The following is a 23272-nucleotide window of genomic DNA, read 5'->3' on the forward strand; positions in this document are numbered from 1 at the left end:
TGGGTAAGTTGACCGCATAAATTTGTACCTACAAAGCTGAGATCCATATTCTGGACTTATCAAAATGCAGACTCCCAGGCATAGCCAGCCAATCTAACTGATAACTTTGCACTGCCATATAGGTGAAAGTCAGAATCCAATGTGAAGTCTTAAAGACAGTAGAAAAAAAGGCTATAGTATTTCAGTTTTGTGCTTTGAAGAAATTGAAAGATTTGGAACATTTGTGGGAAAGGTGATAAGCCTAATAATAATGAACATACAATTTCAGTATTTTAGAGATGGCAAATGATTCACTTTTTAAGAAGTTATACATCTCTGCTAGCAAGTGAATTGTTTATTTCATGCTTTGGTTAACAAAAAAAAAATGGGAAAAAAGGTCAGATACTCATCTAAACCCATTTCAACAGTAAAAACAAACAAACAAAAAGCATGATTTTAAAACATTTGAATGGTGTTCTTTTAATCCAATTTTTAAAATGGGAATCAAAAGCCTTGTGATTAAATGATGTATTCCAGATAGTCAGTGGTACAATCAGATTTTATATTCCTGATTTTTGTTCTCATTGCTCTGTCTAATCCAATTGACCTGGAAAATCTTTCAGGACTGCTAAAGCACAGAGGGCCTAGATGAGAACAGATGTGGCTTTCTTGAAACAGAATGTGGACTACACACTCAGCTAACTCAGTTGGTGGAACATGAAACTAATTGTCTCAGGACTGCAGAGCCTGTTATTTTTGTGGTCAAGAGAGGAAAGATATGCGTTAGATTGGAATATGAATTGGCAGTAATAATACCAGACTCTGGTAATTAGCTTAACTGTTACCGTGGGACAGTAACATGTGGGACTTTGGACACCCTTTCAACATATCTGAACTTCAGTGTCCTCTTCTGTAAAGTGATGGAGATTTATACTTGTTTAAAGTCCATCTAATGCCCAAATTCTATGATTTCATGTAAAGTTTTCCAGTCTGAAAGTACATTTTAAGAAATCCGCCTTTAAAGCAACCTTTAAAAATGTAAATTGACCTTGGGAGAGGGAAGATTTTTACTTAGTTGGCTTCCTTTACTCATTACACCATACAAGGGATTCCTACAGGTCATGCAGTGTTTTGTAACAAATCAACTTTCCTCATATTGACATGAGATAGGAAATTAATGACAACTTAATTAAAGAAAAGATCTGAAGATCTCAGGGACTACAGTATGATCCAGTGGTATAATGACACAAGACAGGGTGTCAATAGACCTGGGATTTTGGAATTAACTTTCTGTAGCCTTATGCCATACCTGAGGCTCTATCAAATCCCCGGTACTGTGTTAGGTGATCAAAATGAAAGGATGAAGAAGACACAGTCCTGGGCCTCAAAGAGCTCACAATTTGGTAAGGGAGATCAATAGCTGGGTAAATAAACAATTGCAAGACAGTTCGCTAAGTGCTATGGTAGATGTAAGGTAGCCTGAACAATGATTCTGAAACCTGGCTGCACATAAGAATTTCCTGGGGACTTTTTAAAAAATACAGATGCTTTTGCCTTCTCTCTCAGAGATCATAATTTTTAAAAAATTTTATTTATTTTTGGCTGCATTGGGTCTTCATTGCTGCAAGCGGGCTTTCTATGGTTGCGGCGAGCTGGGGCTACGCTTTACTGCGTTGCACAGGCGGGCTTCTCATTGCGGTGGCCTCTCTTGTTGCAGAGCACAGGCTCTAGGCACTTGGGCTTCAGTAGTTGCAGCACGCGGGCTTCAGTAGTTGTGGCTCACGGGCCCTAGAGTGCAGGCTCAGTAGTTGTGGTGCACGGGCTTAGTTGCTCCATGGCATGTGGGATCTTCCCGGGCCAGGGATCGAACCTGTGTCTCCTGCATTGGCAGGTGGATTCTTAACCACTGCGCCACCAGAGAAGTCCCTCAGAGATCATAATTTACATGATCTGGAGAGGGGCTTAGTGAATTGGTGTTTTTAAAAGTTCCCAAGGATATTCTGACACACAACTAGGATTGAGAATTACTGGGATAGTAGAAGGGCACCAAGCTTGGCCCTTAGGTCAAATAGGCAATGGTCAAGCAGACAAAAAGAGAAGAATCTTTCAGACAGAGGAACAGCTTTGTGCAAAGCCATGGATATAACAGAACTCATGGTGCATCAGGGGAATTGCAACTAGTTCTGTGTAGCTCACTGTAGATGTATGAGGGAAGGGGGTTACAGTGAAAGATGAGATTGGAGATGTAGGCAGGAGGCAGATCTTTATGTGTTTTGTGAAGGAGTTTGGACTTTATACTGAAGTCAAGGGGAAATCAGTAGGGACGTGACATGATCTCATTTCTCTTTTAGAAAAGATAGGCTCAGTGGTGCTGTGGAAGATGGATTAGAGGGGCTGGAATCAGGGAAACTAGTTAAAGAGGCTGTGGTAACCCAGGCAAGAAAGAGAGCCTGAAATAAAACAGTGGCACTGGGAAGGCAGAAGATATTCAAGGAATAGATAACTAGGAGGCAGAATCAACAGGGCAGATGAGTGTGGTGGGTGAAAGAGTAAGAGGAGTCTATGGAGTATTATTTCCTTATTTTGTAACTACTTTTGCTCATTTGTTAGTGGAGGATCTGCCCAGAACTAAACACTTCAGAGGTGGAGAGGAACAGCTTTTTACAGACTTGTTAACAACATACAATGTGGTTTGAATCTAGTCATTTCAAAAATCAAAAGCTATCAAAATAATCAGAGGCTGTTTACAATCCATAAATGACTAAATTCCTGACATGCTTAAGGCCAAGCATCTAACTAGCATTTCCACCCATTGTGGAGGGGAGAGAGAGTGGAAGTAGCACTAAAACGAAGGTTTGAGAGATTTTAATTAACACAAATGGCTGTACCTAGTCTTTAAATCTGTCCAAAGCAAAGGGAGTGAAAGCCTTCTAATCCTTCAGCGCTTCATCTGGCCTTGACCTCAGAAAAAAGAGCCTCCCTCTTCCTTCATCAAACTGACTTCCTTTAGCTCCTTGTTGTTCTGTGTAGGTCTTTGAACCCAGAATTCTCTAAGACAGGAAAAAACAGGAAAAAATGACATCTAAAGCACCAAGTATTCTGGCACTCATTTTGAAAATCCTCTAAAAATATTAAATTAGAATACTAAAAATATTAACAAATGCATTCCAAAATTCTACACCCACTATCTATTCAAGCCTTTGAAATGATTTCGAAAACCAAAGTAATTTTCACATTAGATTCACTTTTGCCAGTAGTTGCTCTGCTCATAGTTGCAGTGTCCATGGTACCTGATGGGGAAAATTAGGAAAATGAGAGCTTTCTTTGAGTAAAAAAAACTAGTTTTATTTTGAGTTGCACGGCTATTAGGATTCATCATAGTACCATATCATTGTAGGACTGACTCTGGTATTAGCATTGATGTGGATTTTCTAATTGTTGTTTTAGAAAATAACTTCATCAAACAATGTTTTTAAAGTTGAAGTGACAAACCTTTTTTTTCCGTTGAGAGCTCATGTCCCACAGGGAAAAAAAAAATCATTTGAAGATTACATCAAGTAAAATCAATTTATTTGAGAGCCTACAAAGTGTGCTTCCAATACAACTTTTAAATGAAGAAATGAGATGATAAATCATGCACATATCTGCACACCCTCTGGTAACCCAGACAAATATTCCACAAAAATGGCTAACTGTGGACAGTGGAGAACAAACAAAAGATGAAGGTGGGGGTCGGATGAGAAAGAGGAGGCAGAGAGAAAAACAGGCACAGACTGAGAGAGAAAGGGAGAGAATAAAAAGGGAAAGAGGGAGAATTGTAGGGTGCTAACTAGGCTCTGTGGTGAGTCAGTCCTAGGTGAGGGCTGCCAGACTAAAATATAGGACACCTGGTTAACTTTGAATTTCAATAAACAACAAATAATTTTTAGTATATGTATGTCCCATGCAATAGTTGGGACATATTTAAACTTAACATTTATTGTTTATCTGCAATTCAAACTTAACTGGGGATCTTCTTTCTATTAGCTAAGTATGACAACCTAATCCTAGACAAGCTTCTGCTCTCCTGATTGTGTGATGCAAAAAAGTTTAGAATATATTGTCACTCACTGAAATAATCATAATATCAATACAAGTACAGTTTACTTTTTTTTCAACCTTCAAAATTTATATTTAGGAAAGAAGACTTTTGTGCTCCCCTGGACTTCTGTGGAGTTTTATAGGAAGTGAAAGAATGAGCTAGTTTAGAAATTAACTTCGGACTTCCCTGGTGGCGTAGTGGTTAAGAATCTGCCTGCCAACGCAGGGGACACAGGTTCGATCGCTGGTCCGGGGAGATCCCACATGCCGTGGAGCAACTATGCTCGTGTGCCACAACCACTGAGCTCGTGTGCCACAACTACTGAAGCCCGCACACCTAGAGCCTGTGCTCCACAACAAGAGAAGCCACTGCAATGAGAAGCCCGCGCACCGCAACTAAGAGTAGCCCCCGCTCCCTGCAACTGGAGAAAGTCCGCGTGCAGCAACGAAGACCCAATGCAACTAAAAATAAATAAATAAAAATTTTTTTAAAAAAGTTAATTTCATGACCTACTAATACTATGAACCGAAGGCTGACATTCAAAAGGTTCAAGTTGCTGCAAAACTTGAAAAAGCCTGTATTTGAGGGCAATGCTATTTATCAAGGACTCAGATTGGAGCCAGCTGTGGGTTTCCACCCCTGCCTTTCAGAATTTTAGCTTAACACTACTATTTTCCTTTCAGCAGCACCTACTGGAGTGTATTCAGCCATCAGGAGGAGCAATACTAAAGTGAAGTAAAGGTTGAAGCTGGGGAGAATGACTTGCTTCCAGAACAGAGGGAGTTATAGAATAAATAAGGTCTCAAGAGTATTCATTTCCCACTGCACTGGGCTTTCATCTGAATTTATAAGTGTAGCAAAATATTCACATGCAACCTTCAGCTTCTTAAAAGAGCTCAAGGAAATGCCAAGAGTTGGGGTGGGCGTTTGGGGGTGGGATAGGGGAGGAGAGAAGAGCAAGGCTGTCAGAATCAAGTGTCTTATCACCAGTTCTATTATTATGGAAGATAAACCACTTCTTTAAATACTGGCAGGTGTGATGGGAAACAGCTGAATTTAAAGATTGCTTCGTGCCTGTGAGCTCTAAGATAGGTGACTGTCAAAGGCCAAGAACTGCTCTCTTGACTCTACAGAATTCTGGGAAGGGCTGCCGTACACTCTGGGTCAAACTGTAATTTTATACTGGTCTGGAAGTAAATTCCTTCAAATGTGACCCGTCTCTGGAAAGACTTCGCCATGGATATAAAATATTTTTCTCTTCTATAAGACTAGGTGATGAAAATGAGACTAAACCGATGAGACTGACCTGGCTAATGATACATACAACCTGGGCCTCAAGGGAATCTGCACGTAGGGATTGCTTGAAGTGTTACAAAGTCAGTATTAACACAGGATTATATTTTGCCAACCAAACAGATCACACCACTGCAATGCAGCCAACCAGCACACAGGACAATCGATGTGGGAGGAGGAACTCTTGGCGAGGAGCAGTGCGATAACCCTCCCTCTACTTGGAAATGCCTGTAACAGAAGGGCCTGTACCCTGATTTGCTGGAAGGTGTGTCTAAAATTACATTCAATCCTTTAAGACAGAGCTGTGAAATTCAATTCTTTTGAAACTAGAGGAAAAGGAACATTATCCAGGAACACTACTAAGTACTTAAACTTCAAAAGGTCCCCACCTTGCACAATTGCCTGATTTTTTAATTCCTTGCCCTGATCGCCTGATTTATCTGTGGTAGAAAAAAAACAAACAGTATTAGGGATTGTGGAGGCGGGACAGTGGCTGTTTTTGGAACGGAGGACACTGTAGTTCACGGAGTGGAATAATAGGTACGGATTTTGCAGCAGAATGCTGAATTTAATACGGGATAATCAAGGCTGCCAGTAATACACCTCAGTGTCACAAAGCATGGCAGAAAACACCAATAGATCTTTTAATTTTTTTCATTTGACACATAAATGTAGCACATTTTGTCCTAAGGGCAGTAGAAGACTGATGGCTCCCTGAAGGTTCCTGAATTACCACTGTTTATGAACTAAAGGCCTGGATGTGATTGATGCCACCTACTGGGATAAATGCAGAATTACAAATCTGTCAACCCCTTTTGGAAGTAGCGTTTCTTTTGTTACTGAACAAATTAATGTTGGGGGTATGATTCTTTATTGGGAGGATTATACATTAAACAAGTGATAAGCTTGAATTCAAATCATAGCCTTTAGATGTGGAAGAGTCATAAGAAATCACATACTGGAACACTGTCACTTTATAGCATATTTTAGGAGGTGAGCTTTGGGTATGCAGTCAGAAGCCGGGCTTCTCTGAACTAGTTTCTTGTTCTATAATACCTAACCCATAGAGTCATTGTGAGGGTTACACAAAACCATGTTTTCAACATGCTCTATAATATGTTATGGTTGCTTTAGATAAAGAAAAACACTGAAACAAAATGACTGGTCCAGGTCATCTAAATGGTTAGCCTCAGAATAAGGCCTGCAACTCATATATCTGACTCTAAATCCAGTGTTTTTCCCAGTAAATTGCTATTTGCCAAAATTTGATGGTAAGATGATTTTAGGAGGTAACTGCAGTAAATTTAGGAGGTGCTGAAACACAGCATTAAATACTATAAATCACAGTGAGAAAATTATTCCTTTTTTGATTCTTTCAAACTTGACACCTTGATGGCATCAAGGAGAAGAGTTTCAGTTTGGTGATGATTTTCTTTAAAACTCTCTACATTTTGCTGATCTCACTTCCTAATTAAAGATAAAATAGGCCTTAGGGTTCAGCACTGTGTTAGAATACTAAAATTTTGTTCTCTGTATACTTATTATGTTTACTTTCTATTATAGAAAACTACATTTGTTTTTCATTTACAACACATATTACTGTTGGTAATAATATCTTAATATAACTACTTTAAAAATCCCTCTGTGAAGAAAACTAATATTTCTTTTGTTTTCTTTTCAATAATTAAACACTAGGTTATAAATAGGTCAATAAAACCAAAATCTAAGACTTAAATTTCATATCCACTTGGGCTCAAACAAACTCAGAGATTTTGTATATGTGTGTATTAGAAAATGAAACTGGTCTACAATCAGTGCTCAATGCATGTGCAGTCAATAACACACAAGCAATGAGTCACGCATGCCTGTGGCTACATGCACCTGTGGTAACTGAACAGTTTAGTGTCCTATCGCTTAATACTCCAGAAGCGTTAGAGGAGAGAAGAGAAAAGAGGATGTTGATCTGTGGGCTGTTCTAGTTCAGAGTTCAGAGATTCAGTGTTTTGCAAGCAAGGGAAAAAAAATCCGCGGTGATCACGCTGAATGGAATCTTTCACTATTTTCTTGGCTTGATTTGAATCCAGAGTGAAAAGATTTTTGGCTCCTTACTCTATGGATCCCTTGAGATGACTTACAGCTAATTTTAAATGAAATAAGACGTGGATCTCTCGCCCTCATAACCCTCCCCTCCTCTATCTTTTTAATTTGCATCTTAATGACTTTATACTGCTTCTGGTTGTATTCCAGGTTCTTATTGGAGAAGCAAACCTCAAGCTTTCTGCTTTCCAATTCTTATCAGAACAACAGTTAAAAGAGAGACATGAATGGAACACTGGCTGAAGGATAGGTAGTTCCTCCAATCATCCAGATTTTCTAAATTTTAAATGTGGATCAAGTCAGACCAACAGAGTGCTATGGACCTGGACCAAATCATCTTGAGCTGATCCATCACTTTTTTAAAAAGTTCACATCAATAATTTATCAGATTGTGCCAAGGAACAGATAAGAAACAGCCTAGGAAATTTAGATTCTGAATTTATTTTAGAAATATTTTTGAGGACATTAGCTACTATGACACACATAGAGTGTCCTGTTGCCCTGATGAGGACCTGGAAGAGAAATTTCTCTCTCATTTCAGTACCAGTAAAAGCTGTGTTTCTTCTGAGAACTTGGTTTATTTTTATTTTGTGGACACCATAAATTCATGTTTCTCTTTTGGGGAAATTCATAACCAAGACTGAAGCCTACCTGTACCAACTGTATGGTACTTTCATTACACATTTTTATGTATTTACCTGGCTTCAACTTATTTTCCCTTTGCCTTGATTTAGTCATCTGTTTATTTGATCTTCATGCTGTGTGTGATTTTATAAGTTATTCAAGCCCTTATGGAATATGATTGAGGAGAAATTAGAGACATACATATTAATACTGATAAAACATTGGCATCCCTTAGCCATGATTTCTTATTGCATGTCTCTTTTTTAAATTACAGAGTTCAGATTCATAGATCCATGAAAATTTAAGAGCCCTTTCTTCCTGTCCCTCAGAAAACCATTCCTTTATTTTTTATGATAAGCTATATGATTTCCTCTAATGATGCCATAAATTCTTTGGGGTGGGGAAATGGTGAAACTCCCAGAGGAATATCTGGATTGGTGAAATTCACAACCATTATCGGATGTCTCTTTGACCACCTATTCTGAAGTAGCAGAGTCTATTCCAATAAGATTTGTGAGATCAAACTACTCTAATTCCTAAGAAAGGGGTCGAGGTGAGGAGAAAACTAATATTTTATCAGGTGTCAACTATGTATCAACTATGCTAAGCACACAATATATTACTCAGTCTTTACAAAGGAAAATTTTATTTCCTCTAGAGGAATCCTTATCTTGATATAAGAGTTTCAGTGTAATAATAATGATGATGATAGTTAAAACATTTATTATAACACTGCTAACTAACTTACTGTGTGCCAGGTATTGTGTTATCACTTTACAGGTAATGGGATCTCCAATGTAAAACAAAACAAACCTCAAATTGTGTACCTATGACACTCTACCTACCTACCGACCCAGGAAGATTCAACAATGCTTGCTTTGGCTCAAAATTCTGCTGTATGTACAGTGATAACTTCAGATCATTGGGCTTCTGGTAGTTCTTCAAGGCTTCAATTCTCAGCTCAATCACTTTGCCATTAAAGTCATTCTATAAGAGAACATTTTTCAAAACTACTCCTGTAATATTGACTTCTCTAAATCCACTATTACCTGAATCCTTTTTACTCAGAAGTTTAAAAATGAACCTATCATGCTCAGTCTTTAAAAGTGGGCAGAAATTATGTGTGATTTTTTCCCCCATTTCAAATAGGACAAAATCAAGATCATAGGGAAAAAGTGCTATACTCAAGGTGAAGCTGGAGATAGGTCTCTTCAGTCATCTTCCCACAAAACATTTCTTTTAGCATGACAATTGGTAATCCAGATGAGAGGATCAGGTTTACCATTAGGCAACTAAAAGCCTCTATATTGCATGAATGAAACTGTACCCTGTGTCCAGCCTTGGAAGACTTAGTACCTGAATGAAGTTAGCTTGTTCCTGATACCTGACCCATTCCATTTTCCTCTGTTGCTTTTCCTGGTGGAAGAAAGAGCCTCCGGTGACAAAGTAAATTGAGATCAGAAATCAGTTTTCTCAATATGCTGCAAAGACTTTATAGCAAAATTACGGTGTCATAGATTCACTAATATATTGGTTTCAACTGCAGTCCTCTTAATTGGCATCACTTGTACATCCCACTCTCCGAAAGCTAAAAGCTAAATGAACAGGATCGTTTTCTATCAATGAGTTGGCTGCAGGAAGATTAGATACAAGCATAATATCTCTAAATAAATGTTCAAAAACAAATTAACAAGTGTTTTGACATCACATAGCTATTTCGAAGTTGTCATTATTGGTACAGATTTTCCCACTTTGCTCTAGCTATCATGATTTACCAGAAACTTGCCGTGTCACTCTGACTCAAATGTAATACCCCAAGGGAACCAGATCTCCTATAAACTTTTGTATCAGTTCAGGAGCACACTTAGGCAGATTATTGCTACATTAAAGATTTCTAATCTATCAGCTCTAAAAGCCACTACTTTCAGAAAGATCATACGACCTTCCTTATTTCTTTCACTTTCTATGCACACAATGTCTCCAGTTCATTCTTGGTCTTCCTAGATGATGAGGGGGGGTTGGGAGCCTGGGAAGAAAGAAGAGAGCTAAAGGAAAAGGAGGTCCCAGGAAAGAAATGCAATGTCTTAGCAGACAGTAAATCCAATATACCCTTAAGGCCCAGATCCTTCCTATCTGTCTACCCTAATCAGTCCTGATTCTCAATGGGCTGTTGCCATCTGTGTGCATCACAGACTTTGAAATTCTAAGCACCATGCAGTCCACTTGCCTTTCTGTCCTCTAAGTCTGCTTTGTTCTTTATCTGCAGTGCTTTTTGTTGATCACTGAGTTCTGTGCTGAATGTCTGTAGAGAGACATTTTGGCAAAGCTTTAAATTACTGGGACTTCATGAGGGAAGTGGAAAGCCAATGTCAAGGCTTTTGGTTCCTGCCAGTCAGAAAACTCTCAGGCCCTGATATGAAAAGTGTACTACCAAAGGAGGTTCAGAATGGAATGAGCCCTTCCATCTGGTCTTTTGAGTGAAACTTATAATAATAAAAACTATTAACTGAACCTTTATTATATGTCAATCACTACTGTAATCTACTTACTACATTACTTATTTACTCTACTACATTACAAATGTTCTCATTTAATCCTCACAGGACTATTTTAATTTCCATTTTATAGATAAGAAAACTGAGTCTTAGAGAGGTTAAGTCATTTGTTTAGGGTGACTCAGGTAGGAAAGTACAGAGCTGGAATTTGAACCAGATCTCTTGAACTCTGAAGTCTGTCTTCTTAACCACTAGGCATACGATCTTGTCTCTCTATTTCTCATTGTCTAAAAGTATGGGGAGGGGCGGCCCGGAGAAAGATGGCGGAAGAGTAAGACGCGGAGATCACCTTCCTCCCCACAGATACATCAGAAATTCATCTACACGTGGAACAACTCCTACAGAACACCTACTGAACGCTGACAGAAGACCTCAGACCCCCCAAAAGGCAAGAAACTCCCCACATACCTGGGTAGGGCAAAAGAAAAAAAGAATAAACAGAGACAATAGGATAGGGACGGGACCTGCACCAGTGGGAGGGAGCCGTGAAGGAGGGAAGGTTTCTACACACTACAAGCCCCTTCGCGGACAGAGTCTGCAGGTGGCGGAGGGGGAAAGCTTCGGAGTAGCGGAGGAGAGCACAGCAACAGGGGTGCGGAGGGCAAAGCGGAGAGATTCTGGCACAGAGGACCGGTGCCCTCAGGCACACACCAGCCCGAGAGGCTTGTCTGCTCGGCCGCCGGGGCGGGCGGGGCTGGGAGCTGAGGCTCGGGTATCGGCTTTCAGTCGGAGCGCAGGGAGAGGACTGGGGCTGGCGGCAGGAAGAGAGCAAGAAGGGGTTAGTGCAACACGGCTAGCCCGGAGGGAGTCCGGGGAAAGGGTCTGGAGCTGCCGAAGAGGCAAGAGACTTTTTTCCCTTTTGTTTCCTGGTGCGCGAGGAGAGGGCATTAAGAGGGCTGCTTGGGGAAGCGCCGGAGACAGGCGCGAGCCGCGGGTAAGGTGCGGACCTCGGAGACGGGCGTGGGACGCTGGGGCTGCCGCCGCTGCTGCCGCCGCCGCCGCCGCCGCCGCGGGGCCTGTGTGCGAGCACGGGTCACTGTGCGCCCCGCCTTCCGGGGGGCCTGTGCACCCCGCCACTGCCGGGGTCCCGAGACCCGGGGACGGCTTTCCCGGGAAAGCGCACGGAGCGCCACGGGCTGCTGCAATGTCACGCCGGCCTCTGCCGCCGCAGGCCCGCCCCACACTGCGCGCCCCTCCCTCCCCTCTGCCTGAGTGAGCCAGAGCCCCTGCATCAGCGGCTCCTTTAAACCCGTCCTGTCTGAGCGAAGAACGGACGCCGTCCGGCGACCTACGCGCAGAGGCAGGGCCAGGTCCAAGGCTGAGACCCGGGAGCTGTGAGAGCAGAGACAGGGAAATCTCTCTGTGCAGCCTCGGAGGCAGCGGATTAAAGCTCCACGGTCCATTTGATGTGCCCTGCGTCTGTGGAGTGCATGAATGGACAGCGAATCATCCCAAATTGAGGAAGTGGACTTTGAGGACAAGATTTAAGACTTTCCCCCCTTTTCCTCTTTTTACAACGAATTATCCCAAATTAAGGTGGTGGACTTAGAGAGCAAGATTTCAGACTTCTCGCCCTTTTCCTCTTTTTACAACGAATTATCCCAAATTGAGGAGGTGGACTTGGAGAGCAAGATTTTTGATTTTTCCTCCTGCTCTCTTTTTGTGAATGTGTATGTGTAATCTTCTGTGTAAGATTCTCTCTGTATAGCTTTGCTTCCACCATATGTCCCAGGGTTCTATCGGTCCGTTTTTTTTTTCAATAATTACTTTTTAATTTTAATAACGCTACTATATTTCATACTTTATTCTATTTTACTTTACCTGCTCTTTCTTTTTTTCGTACCTTCCCTTCCTCCCTCCCTCCCTCCGCTCCTCCTTTCCTTCTTTCTTTTTCTTTCCTTCCTCCCTCCCTCCCACCCTTCTTCTTTCCACTTTCTTTTTCTTTCCTTCCTCCCTCCCTCCTGACTTTCTTTCTTTCTTTCCTTCCTCCCTCCCTCCCTTCTTCCATTCACTCTTCCTTTTGCTTTCATTCCTCCCTCCCTCACTCCTTTCTTTCCTTCTTTCTTTCCATCCTTCCTCCCTCCGTCCCTCCTTTCTTTCTTTCTTCCGTCCTTCCTTCCTTTCTTCCCCTCTTCCTTTCTTTCCCTCTCTCTCTCTTTCTTCTACTAATTCTTTCTTTCTACTTTTTCTCCCTGTTATTCTGAGCCGGGTGGATGAAAGGCTCTTGGTGCTGCAGCCAGGAGTCAGTGCTGTGCCTCTGAAGTGGGAGAGCCAACTTCAGGACACGGGTCCACAAGAGACCTCCCAGCTCCACATAATATCAAGCAGCGAAAATCTCCCAGAGATCTCCATCTCAACACCAGCACCCAGCTTCAGTCAACGACCAGCAAGCTACAGTGCTGGTCACCCTATGCCAAGCAACTAGCAAGGCAGGAACACAACCCCACCCATTAGCAGAGAGGCTACCTAAAAACATAATAAGGCCATAGGCACCCCAAAACACACCACCAGACGTGGACCTGCCCACCAGAAAGACAAGATCGAGCCTCAACCACCAGAACACAGGCATTAGTCCCCCCCACCAGGAAGCCTACACAACCTACTGAAACAACCTTAGCCACTGGGGACAGACACCAAAAACAACGGGAACTACGAACCTGTAGCCTGCAAAAAGGAGACCCCAAACACAGTAACATAAGCAAAATGAGAAGACAGAAAAACACACAGCAGGTGAAGGAGCAAGATAAAAACCTACCACACCTAACAAATGAAGAGGTAATATGCAGTCTACCTGAAAAAGAATTCAGAATAATGATAGTAAAGCTGATCCAAGATTCTATTTCCAAGATCCATAATCTTGGAAATAGAATAGACAAAATGCAAGAAACAGTTAACAAGGACCTAGAAGAACTAAACATGAATCAAGCATCGATTAAAAACACAATAAATGAAATGAAAAATACTCTAGATGGGATCAATAGCAGAATAACTGAGGCAGAAGAACGGATAAGTGAGGTGGAAGATAAAATAGTGGAAATAACTGATGCAGAGCAAAATAAAGAAAAAAGAATGAAAAGAACAGAGGACAGTCTCAGAGACCTCTGGGACAACATTAAATGCACCAACATTCGAATTATAGGGGTTCCAGAAGAAGAAGAGAAAAAGAAAGGGACTGAGAAAATATTTGAAGAGATTATAGTTGAAAACTTCCCCAATATGGGAAAGGAAATAGTTAATCAAGTCCAGGAGGCACAGAGAGTCCCATACAGAATAAATCCAAGGAGAAATACACCAAGACACATATTAATCAAACTGTCAAAAATTAAACACAAAGAAATCATATTAAAAGCAGCAAGGGAAAAACAACAAATAACACACAAGGGAATCCCCATCAGGTTAACAGCTGATCTCTCAGCAGAAACTCTACAAGCCAGAAGGGAGTGGCAGGACATAATTAAAGTGATGAAGGAGAGAAACCTGCAACCAAGATTACTCTACCCAGCAAGGATCTCATTCAGATTTGATGGAGAAATTAAAACGTTTACAGACAAGCAAAAGCTGAGAGTTCAGCACCACCAAACCAGCTTTACAACAAATGCTAAAGGAACTTCTCTAGGCAAGAAACACAACAGAAGGAATATACCTACAATAACAAACCCAAAGCAATTAAGGAAATGGGAATAGGAACATACATATCAATAATTACCTTAAATGTAAATGGACTAAATGCTCCCACCAAAAGACACAGAGTGGCTGAATGGATACAAAAACAAGACCCATATATATGCTATCTACAAGAGAACCACTTCAGACCTAGAGACACATACAGACTGAAAGTAAGGGGATGGAAAAAGATATTCCATGCAAATGGAAATCAAAAGAAAGCTGGAGTAGCAATTCTTATATCAGACAAAATAGACTTTAAAATAAAGACTATTAGAAGAGACAAAGAAGGACACTACATAACGATAAAGGGATCGATCCAAGAAGAAGATATAACAATTGTAAATATTTATGCACCCAACATAGGAGCACCTCAATACATAAGGCAAACACTAACAGCCATAAAAGGGGAAATCGACAGTAACACAATCATAGTAGGGAACTTTAACACCCCACTTTCACCAATGGACAGATCATCCAAAATGAAAATAAATAAGGAAACACAGGCTTTAAATAATACATTAAACAAGATGGACTTAGTTGATATTTATAGGACATTCCATCCAAAAACAACAGAATACACATTTTTCTCAAGTGCTCATGGAACATTCTCCAGGATAGATCATATCTTGGGTCACAAATCAAACCTTGGTAAATTTAAGAAAATTGAAATTGTATCAAGTATCTTTTCTGACCACAATACTATGAGACTAGACATCAATTACAGGAAAAGATCTGTAAAAAATACAAACACATGGAGGCTAAACAATACACTACTCAATAACGAAGTGATCACTGAAGAAATCAAAGAGGAAATTAAAAAATACCTAGAAACAAATGACAATGGAGACACCACGACCCAAAACCTATGGGACGCAGCCAAAGCAGTTCTAAGGGGGAAGTTTATAGCAATACAATCCCACCTTAAGAAACAGGAAACATTTCGAGTAAACAACCTGACCCTGCACCTAAAGCAATTAGAGAAAGAAGAACAAAAAACCCCCAAAGTTAGCAGAAGGAAAGAAATCATAAAGATCAGATCAGAAATAAATGAAAAAGAAGTGAAGGAAACGATAGCAAAGATCAAGCAAACTAAAAGCTGGTTCTTTGAGAAGATAAACAAAATTGACAAACCATTAGCCAGACTCATCAAGAAAAGAAGGGAGAAGACTCAAATCAATAGAATTAGAAATGAAAAAGGAGAAGTGACAACTGACACTGCAGAAATACAAAAGATCATGAGAGATTACTATAAGCAACTCTATGCCAATAAAATGGACAACCTGGAAGAAATGGACAAATTCTTAGAAATGCACAACCTGCCAAGACTGACTCAGGAAGAAATAGAAAATATGAATAGACCGATCACAAGCACTGAAATTGAAACTGTGATTAAAAATCTTCCATCAAACAAAAGCCCAGGACCAGATGGCTTCACAGGCGAATTCTATCAAACATTTAGAGAAGAGCTAACACCCATCCTTCTCAAACTCTTCCAAACAATATCAGAGGAAGGAACACTCCCAAACTCATTCTACGAGGCCACCATCACCTTGATACCAAAACCAGGCAAGGATGTCACAAAGAAAGAAAACTACAGGCCAATATCACTGATGAACATAGATGCAAAAATCCTCAACAAAATACTAGCAAACAGAATCCAACAGCACATTCAAAGGATCATACACCATGATCAAGTGGGGTTTATTCCAGGAATGCAAGGATTCTTCAATATACGCAAATCAATCAATGTGATACACCATATTAACAAGTTGAAGGAGAAAAACCATATGATCATCTCAATAGATGCAGAGAAAGCTTTCGACAAAATTCAACACCCATTTATGATAAAAACCCTGCAGAAAGTAGGCATACAGGGAACTTTCCTCAACATAATAAAGGCCATATATGACAAACCCACAGCCAACATTGTCCTCAATGGTGAAAAACTGAAACCATTTCCACTAAGATCAGGAACAAGACAAGGCTGCCCACTCTCAACACTCTTATTCAACCTAGTTTTGGAAGTTTTAGCCACAGCAATCAGAGAAGAAAAGGAAATAAAAGGAATCCAAATTGGAAAAGAAGAAGTAAAGCTGTCACTGTTTGCAGATGACATGATACTATACATAGAGAATCCTAAAGATGCTACCGAAAAACTACTAGAGCTAATCAATGAATTTGGTAAAGTAGCAGGATACAAAATTAATGTACAGAAATCTCTGGCATTCCTGTACAGTAATGATGAAAAATCTGAAAATGAAATCAAGAAAACACTCCCATTTACCATTGCAACAAAAAGAATAAAATATCTAGGAATAAACCTACCTAAGGAGACAAAAGACCTGTATGCCGAAAATTATAAGACACTGATGAAAGAAATTAAAGATGATACAAATAGATGGAGAGATATACCATGCTCCTGGATTGGAAGAATCAATATTGTGAAAATGACTCTACTACCCAAAGCAATCTACAAAGTCAATGCAATCCCTATCAAACTACCACTGGCATTTTTCACAGAACTAGAACAAAAAATTTCACAATTTGTTTGCAAAAACAAAAGACCCCGAATAGCCAAAGCAATCTTGAGAACGAAAAACGGAGCTGGAGGAATCAGGCTCCCTGACTTCAGACTATACTACAAAGCTACAGTAATCAAGACAGTGTGGTACTGGCATAAAAACAGAAAGATAGATCAGTGGATCAGGATAGAAAGCCCAGAGATAAACCCACGCACATATGGCCAGCTTATCTTTGATAAAGGAGGCAGGAATGTACAGTGGAGAAAGGACAGCCTCTTCAATAAGTGGTGCTGGGAAAACTGGACAGGGACATGTAAAAGTTTGAGATTAGATCATTCCCTAACACCATACACAAAAATAAGCTCAAAATGGATTAAAGACCTAAATGTAAGGCCAGAAACTATCAAACTCTTGGAGGAAAACATAGGTAGAACACTCTATGACATAAATCACAGCAAGATCCTTTTGGACCCACCTCCTAGAGAAATGGAAATAAAAACAAAGATAAACAAATGGGACCTAATGAAACTTCAAAGCTTTTGCACAGCAAAGGAAACCATAAACAAGACCAAAAGACAACCCTCAGAATGGGAGAAAATCTTTGCAAATGAAGCAACTGACAAAGGATTAATCTCCAAAATTTATAAACAGCTCATGCAGCTCAATAGCAAAAAAACAAACAACCCAATCCAAAAATGGGCAGAAGACTTAAATAGGCATTTCTCCAAAGAAGATATATAGACTGCCAACAAACACATGAAAGAATGCTCAACATCATTAATCATTTGAGAAATGCAAATCAAAACTACAATGAGATATCATCTCACACCAGTCAGATTGGCCATCATCAAGAAATCTAGAAACAATAAATGCTGGAGAGGGTGTGGAGAAAAGGGAACACTCTTGCACTGCTGGTGGGAATGTGAATTGGTACAGCCACTATGGAGAACAGTATGGAGGTTCCTTAAAAAACTACAAATAGAACTACCATATGACCCAGCAATCCCACTACTAGGCATATACCCTGAGAAAACCATAATTCAAAAAGAGACATGTACCAAAATGTTCATTGCAGCTCTATTCACAATAGCCCGGAGCTGGAAACAACCTAAGTGTCCATCATCGGATGAATGGATAAAGAAGATGTGGCACATATATACAATGGAGTATTACTCAGCCATAAAAAGAAACGAAACTGAGCTATTTGTAATGAGGTGGATAGACCTAGAGTCTGTCATACAGAGTGAAGTAAGTCAGAAAGAGAAAGACAAATACCGTATGCTAACACATATATATGGAATTAAAAAAAAAATGTCATGAAGAACCTAGGGGTAAAACGGGAATAAAGACACAGACCTACTTGAGAATGGACTTGAGGATATGGGGAGGGGGAAGGGTAAGCTGTGACAAAGCGAAAGAGAGGCATGGACACATATACACTACCAAACGTAAGGTAGATAGATAGTGGGAAGCAGCCGCAGAGCACAGGGAGATCAGCTCGGTGCTTTGTGACCGCCTGGAGGGGTGTGATGGGGGGTTGGGAGGGAGGGAGATGCATGAGGGAAGGGATGTGGGAACAGATGTATATGTATGACTGATTCACTTTGTTATAAAGCAGAAACTAATAAAAAAAATAATAAAATAAAATAAAATAAAAAAAGAAAGTTAACCAGGAACCTGAAATACCATAAAGTCTAATAGCTAATATCTCCAACATATATAATGAGATCTAAACTGAAAAAAAAATCCTTGGGTTTGAATAACTTGGACTCTACATATTGGCTCACAATGAAGTTATCATATCATTTGCTTTATTAAAAAAAGATGGAAACTCAACAAAAAAATAAATAAATAAAAGTATGGGGAGGGAAAGTCAATCACAAGCTCAGGTATATGGACATCCCTTATACAAAGTCTTTTGGGAGCTCTGGAGAAACTGGATTTTGATAGAGGAATGATGCTGGCATATTTCCTATCACTAAGACTCAAGAACTCAGAAAATAAAACCTCTCACAACTCATAGAATTGATTTGTAGCTGCCACTGAGAACTAAGAGCAGATCTCAGTACAAGATGCAGGGCTTGATAGTATCCTAATTATCTGTGGAAAGGTGAGATGGAAAAAGCAGTCAGAGGTCACACTCACACCTGTTTATATCACAAGACAATCTGCTATTCAGGTCTCATAATTTGTGAAAAAGCACTTGGATCCCAAAGGCTTAGTCCACAAAGGAATTTCTACTCCTGCTTGGTTTCCCAGCAAAAGGTCATACTATTTTTATATTAAACAATGCTGTGATTGTTGCAAAGTCAAAGGGGAATTAGAATCAGGTATTTGTTCATTCAACTTACATTTATTGATTGTCTACTATGTGTCAAGCATTGTGCTACATGCTAGGGATTCCAAGATGAACAAAGCAATCAAGATACTGGAGAAGCATGTATTCCAGAACAGGGCAGGGAGATAAGAAACAAATAAAATAATAATAACACAATAAAATAAAAAAAATAGTGAGCTTATATTATAAAAAGTGCTATGGAAGACATGAACAGAATTGTATAATAGGAAGTGGCGGGGGGGGGTGATGTCCTTTTTCAGGTGGAGTGAATAAGGAGGGCTTCCCTGAGGAGGTGACATTTAAGCGGAGATCTGAAGGATGAGAATGAGCCAACTATAAGAAAATAGCATTACAGCCCAGGGATAAAGCAAAATCAAAAGTCTTTAGAAAGGAAAGGTCTTGGCATGTGGAGGCCAGTGTGGGAGGGGAGGACTTCTATGAGAGGAGACTAGAAAGGTAGGCAAGAGCTAGACTATGCCTGGAACAGCTGTAAAGGGTTTTCCTAAGAAGAGTGACATTACTTGATTGTTTTAAATAAGATCAGAGAGTGAATTGGAATGAGGCATGGGTGGAAACAGGGACATGAAAAAATGAGGATGTGGACCAGAAAAAAGGGAAGCTTCTTTGCATTATGGTTTGTAAGACAGATAATTTCAAGAGATCCCTAGAGGCACACAGACCTTGTTCCATAGCATCTCCATTTCCTTCCAAAGCATCTTGTTTTTCCTTTCCTGTTGGAGAGGAAAAAGCAAACAAATAGAAATATGTGTTTGTCTAGTCATTAAAGTTGGAAAAAATTACTAATAGGGGCACTAAGGGGTAGGGGCATAGTAAACCACAGAGAAAGGCAGTAAATTGGCCTAGCCCCAAACCCAGGAACATGAGAGATGAGATTGAAGATAATGATAAAAAATAATAACAATTTGGAATAGTAACTTTAATTATGGTAATTGTGGTATATCAATATAGTAGTGAGTTCCTCACACTTGAAACACTTAAGATGTTCTTATCATATGGCAGTTTCTTTGGGGCTTAGACCACTAATTTTTAATTTTTAAGATCCTTTGTGTTGTTAATTTTTTTAATAAATTTATTTATATTTTTATTTATTTATTTTTGGCTGTGTTGGTTCTTTGTTGCTGCACAAGAGCTTTCTCTAGTTGCTGAGAGCAGGGGCTACACTTCATTGTGGTGCGCGGGCTTCTCATTGTGGTGGCTACTCTTTGTTGTGGAGCACAGGCTCTAGGCGCACGGGCTTCAGTAGTTGTGGCTGGGGGGCTCTAGAGCACAGGTTCAGTAGCTGTGGCGCACGGGATTAGTTGCTTCGCGGCATGTGGGATCTTCCCAGACCAAGGCTCGAACCCGTGTCCTCTGCACTGGCAGGCGGATTCTTAACCACTGTGCCACCAGGGAAGTCCTATATTGTTAATTTTCAAAAATTTTGAAAGAATCTCTCAGACCAAACTCTTTCCTTTCTTTTACTTTGGTTATTTTCTGTTTCTTCTGAAATGTGAGGGGTTAATATGCTTGTATTCATTAACTTTTAGATGAAAAGTTTTTCAAAAGTCAAAAAAATAGAATTTTTGCTAGCTAATTCTTATTCTTCCCAACATTTCACCTGATTCCCTTTGGTTCACCCAGAACTTTTCTAGATCAAGGACCTATGAGCGTTGGAGCACCCATGCTAGAGATGAGCACTCTGTCCGAAAGCAATGGAATTGAGAGCCCTGTTCAGAAGGCCATTCCCTGGAGTGCCCACCAACCTCTTACCAGATTCTGCTTCACCTCTTCTGCTTCCTTAATGAGCTCAATGACTGAGGACTCACCATTCCCCTTCCCTGCCATAATCTGCCTCATGATCTGCAGACTAGAAAGAAGACAGAGATATCACAAAACATAATACTTCCTAAAAAGAAATATTAATTTTCCATGACCAGTTAGAAATTACTCTACCATGAGAGGGAGGTAGGGGCTGAAATCACAAGATTTACAGAAGTCCTTCTAGACATAGAAGGTCTCCAAAAGACAATTTCATTCCTAATCGACGTTTGCCTTAGGTATGTGCTCTATAATGAATTCTGTGCTTTGTAAGGCTCAAAACTTAGGTCTCCAACAGCTAGTGAGACTCCTCTCCACCCCTTCAGAAGGAAGTTTTGTTGTATGACTTTTGGGGTAGAAAGGGGCTTTTTTTTGCCTCTGTGAAGAAGGAGGTTGAAGAACCTCTTGTCTTAAGGATAAATCTCAGAATTATTCCCTACCCCCATCTCTGTCCATCTCCCCTACTTTGCTTCTCCACATAAAAACATTTGAGTTAGTTGGAGAACCCACTTATATGCTTATGGTAGCCTCTAGAGAAGCAAGCCATCAAGAAGTTTCTGATAAAATCCGAATTAATATCAAATCTATGACTGTAAGAGAGGATATTCTTTAAAGGTATTAATTAACTTATGCTTATGTTCTTTGTGCTTTTCCCTCTCTAATTATAAGGAAAAAAGCAAGCCTTTGTGTTCTCTTGCTCTGAGAGGGCTGAGTTTCTTGGTTGTAAACAGCTGGTGCTTGACTACAACTTTCTGCCTGGCGTTTGTTCTCACAACTTTCTGCCTGGCTTTTGCTCTCCAAAAGTCTGAGCTCCCTGAAATGTTTATGGTAGGGTAGAGAATGAAGGTAGACACGTTAAGGTGAGATTCTCTGAAACTAGAAAGGAAAAAGAGAGTTGGTGGATCCCAAGAACAGTGAGTGCCCTAGCAAAGAGTTAAGACCCCAACTGCCTAGTACATTTAGTAAGGCCAGACCCTAATCCAGAGGACTTTGATGCTCAGAAATGATTACCATTTCACTGCTTGGCAATGGAAGAACAGTCATCTATCCTAAAGTGATTCCACAAACATGAATGAGGAGCTATCTTTGTGACCATGATGGATTGAGGATAGTAAAGTCTCTTAACAGTTTCTTGGGAAGAAAAGTAATACCTGTCGCCCTGTGAGATGAGCTGAGTTATATTTAATTCTACTAAAAGAAGAAGGATTCCTTGCCACCCTGATTTTGTGGTTACATTCTTTTAATTTACTATAGCTGAAGGTCTAAACCTTTTAAAAAATGTAAATAATTATTGCTAAATCCTATGGATTAAAGTTCTCTTGCCTTTCCCCTTCTAGGAAATCCTGAGAAGGGAACACTTACCTTCTTTGTCTTTCCTCCAAGTTAGACGTCAACTTCTGGAATAACAGCTTGTTCTTACCTTCTAGAGGTTTTAGCATCTCTAGCAGTTCCTGCTTCCTTAGTTTTAAGTCCTCACTCAACTCCTTCAAGTAGTTGTCATCTGTTTTTGAACTTCTGTGGGAAGAGACACTATATTTGCCTTCAGCCCGGGCTAATAAAAGAGACCCTCTTTTCGTTCCTGGATAGTTACCACTTGGCATCCTCCATCAAAGACTCACCTTGTTTTGGAAGATAAGTAAGATCCTGGAGAGTTTGAAGCACTTGTCCTCTTGAAGGAAAACTTCTACTCTAAGAATAAAAAAGGTCTTCTTGAAAATATGTGCCATCTTGTTCCATTCATTTAAGTCATCATTTTTGTGCTGCTGTTCTTGAAACTCCTGTTGCATTGGACAGATTTTTAGCTACAGGTTGAGGTCACAATGGCACTAAGACCACAGATTTAACAGGTCTTTTAAGCAACTCCAACATCAGTGACAGCTTGTTGACTGAAAATACTACTAACTACATCTGACGAGTTCTTGCCTTAGCTTTAACCAATGCCAAAAGTTTTATTCTGAAGTCTTTGACTGAATAGGGTAGAATCATAACACATCTATATTATGGAATTCCTATTGTGTTAGAAAATGATGGCTTGTCAAAAATGACTCACCAACACCATCTTCCATGGCAATTGACCTCCATGGAATACCTACTATCTGTAGGGCATAGCACTGGATTCTGTGAGTAAGGGAAAGATAAAGACAAAGCATCTGCCTCTGGGAGACTTAGGAGGAGGAGGGGATACCTCTGGGATACATTTAAAAAAAATAGAGGCCAAACTGGCAAATACAAGTATGGGCATAATATTGAGTAATATAATACATGAGCCAATTGTCATTACTTTCCTATGTTTCTTTTT

The 23272-nt window shown here is 40.0% G+C and overlaps 1 protein-coding gene across 1 annotated transcript; it reads right to left on the reverse strand.

Annotated features, from left to right (window-relative positions):
- Nucleotides 1-2909: 2909 nt before the first annotated feature.
- On the reverse strand, nucleotides 2910-23032 carry CCDC196 (coiled-coil domain containing 196). Its single transcript, XM_060096046.1, is given in 11 exon segments — nucleotides 2910-3029; nucleotides 3214-3269; nucleotides 8920-9061; nucleotides 9431-9490; nucleotides 10017-10100; nucleotides 10302-10376; nucleotides 19836-19886; nucleotides 20926-21022; nucleotides 22336-22488; nucleotides 22593-22657; nucleotides 23024-23032. Coding segments are annotated over 11 exon segments (912 nt in total).
- Between the last annotated feature and the right edge of the window lie 240 nt (nucleotides 23033-23272).

This window comes from Mesoplodon densirostris, chromosome 4, assembly GCF_025265405.1.
Source record: "Mesoplodon densirostris isolate mMesDen1 chromosome 4, mMesDen1 primary haplotype, whole genome shotgun sequence".
Lineage (NCBI taxonomy): Eukaryota > Metazoa > Chordata > Mammalia > Artiodactyla > Ziphiidae > Mesoplodon > Mesoplodon densirostris.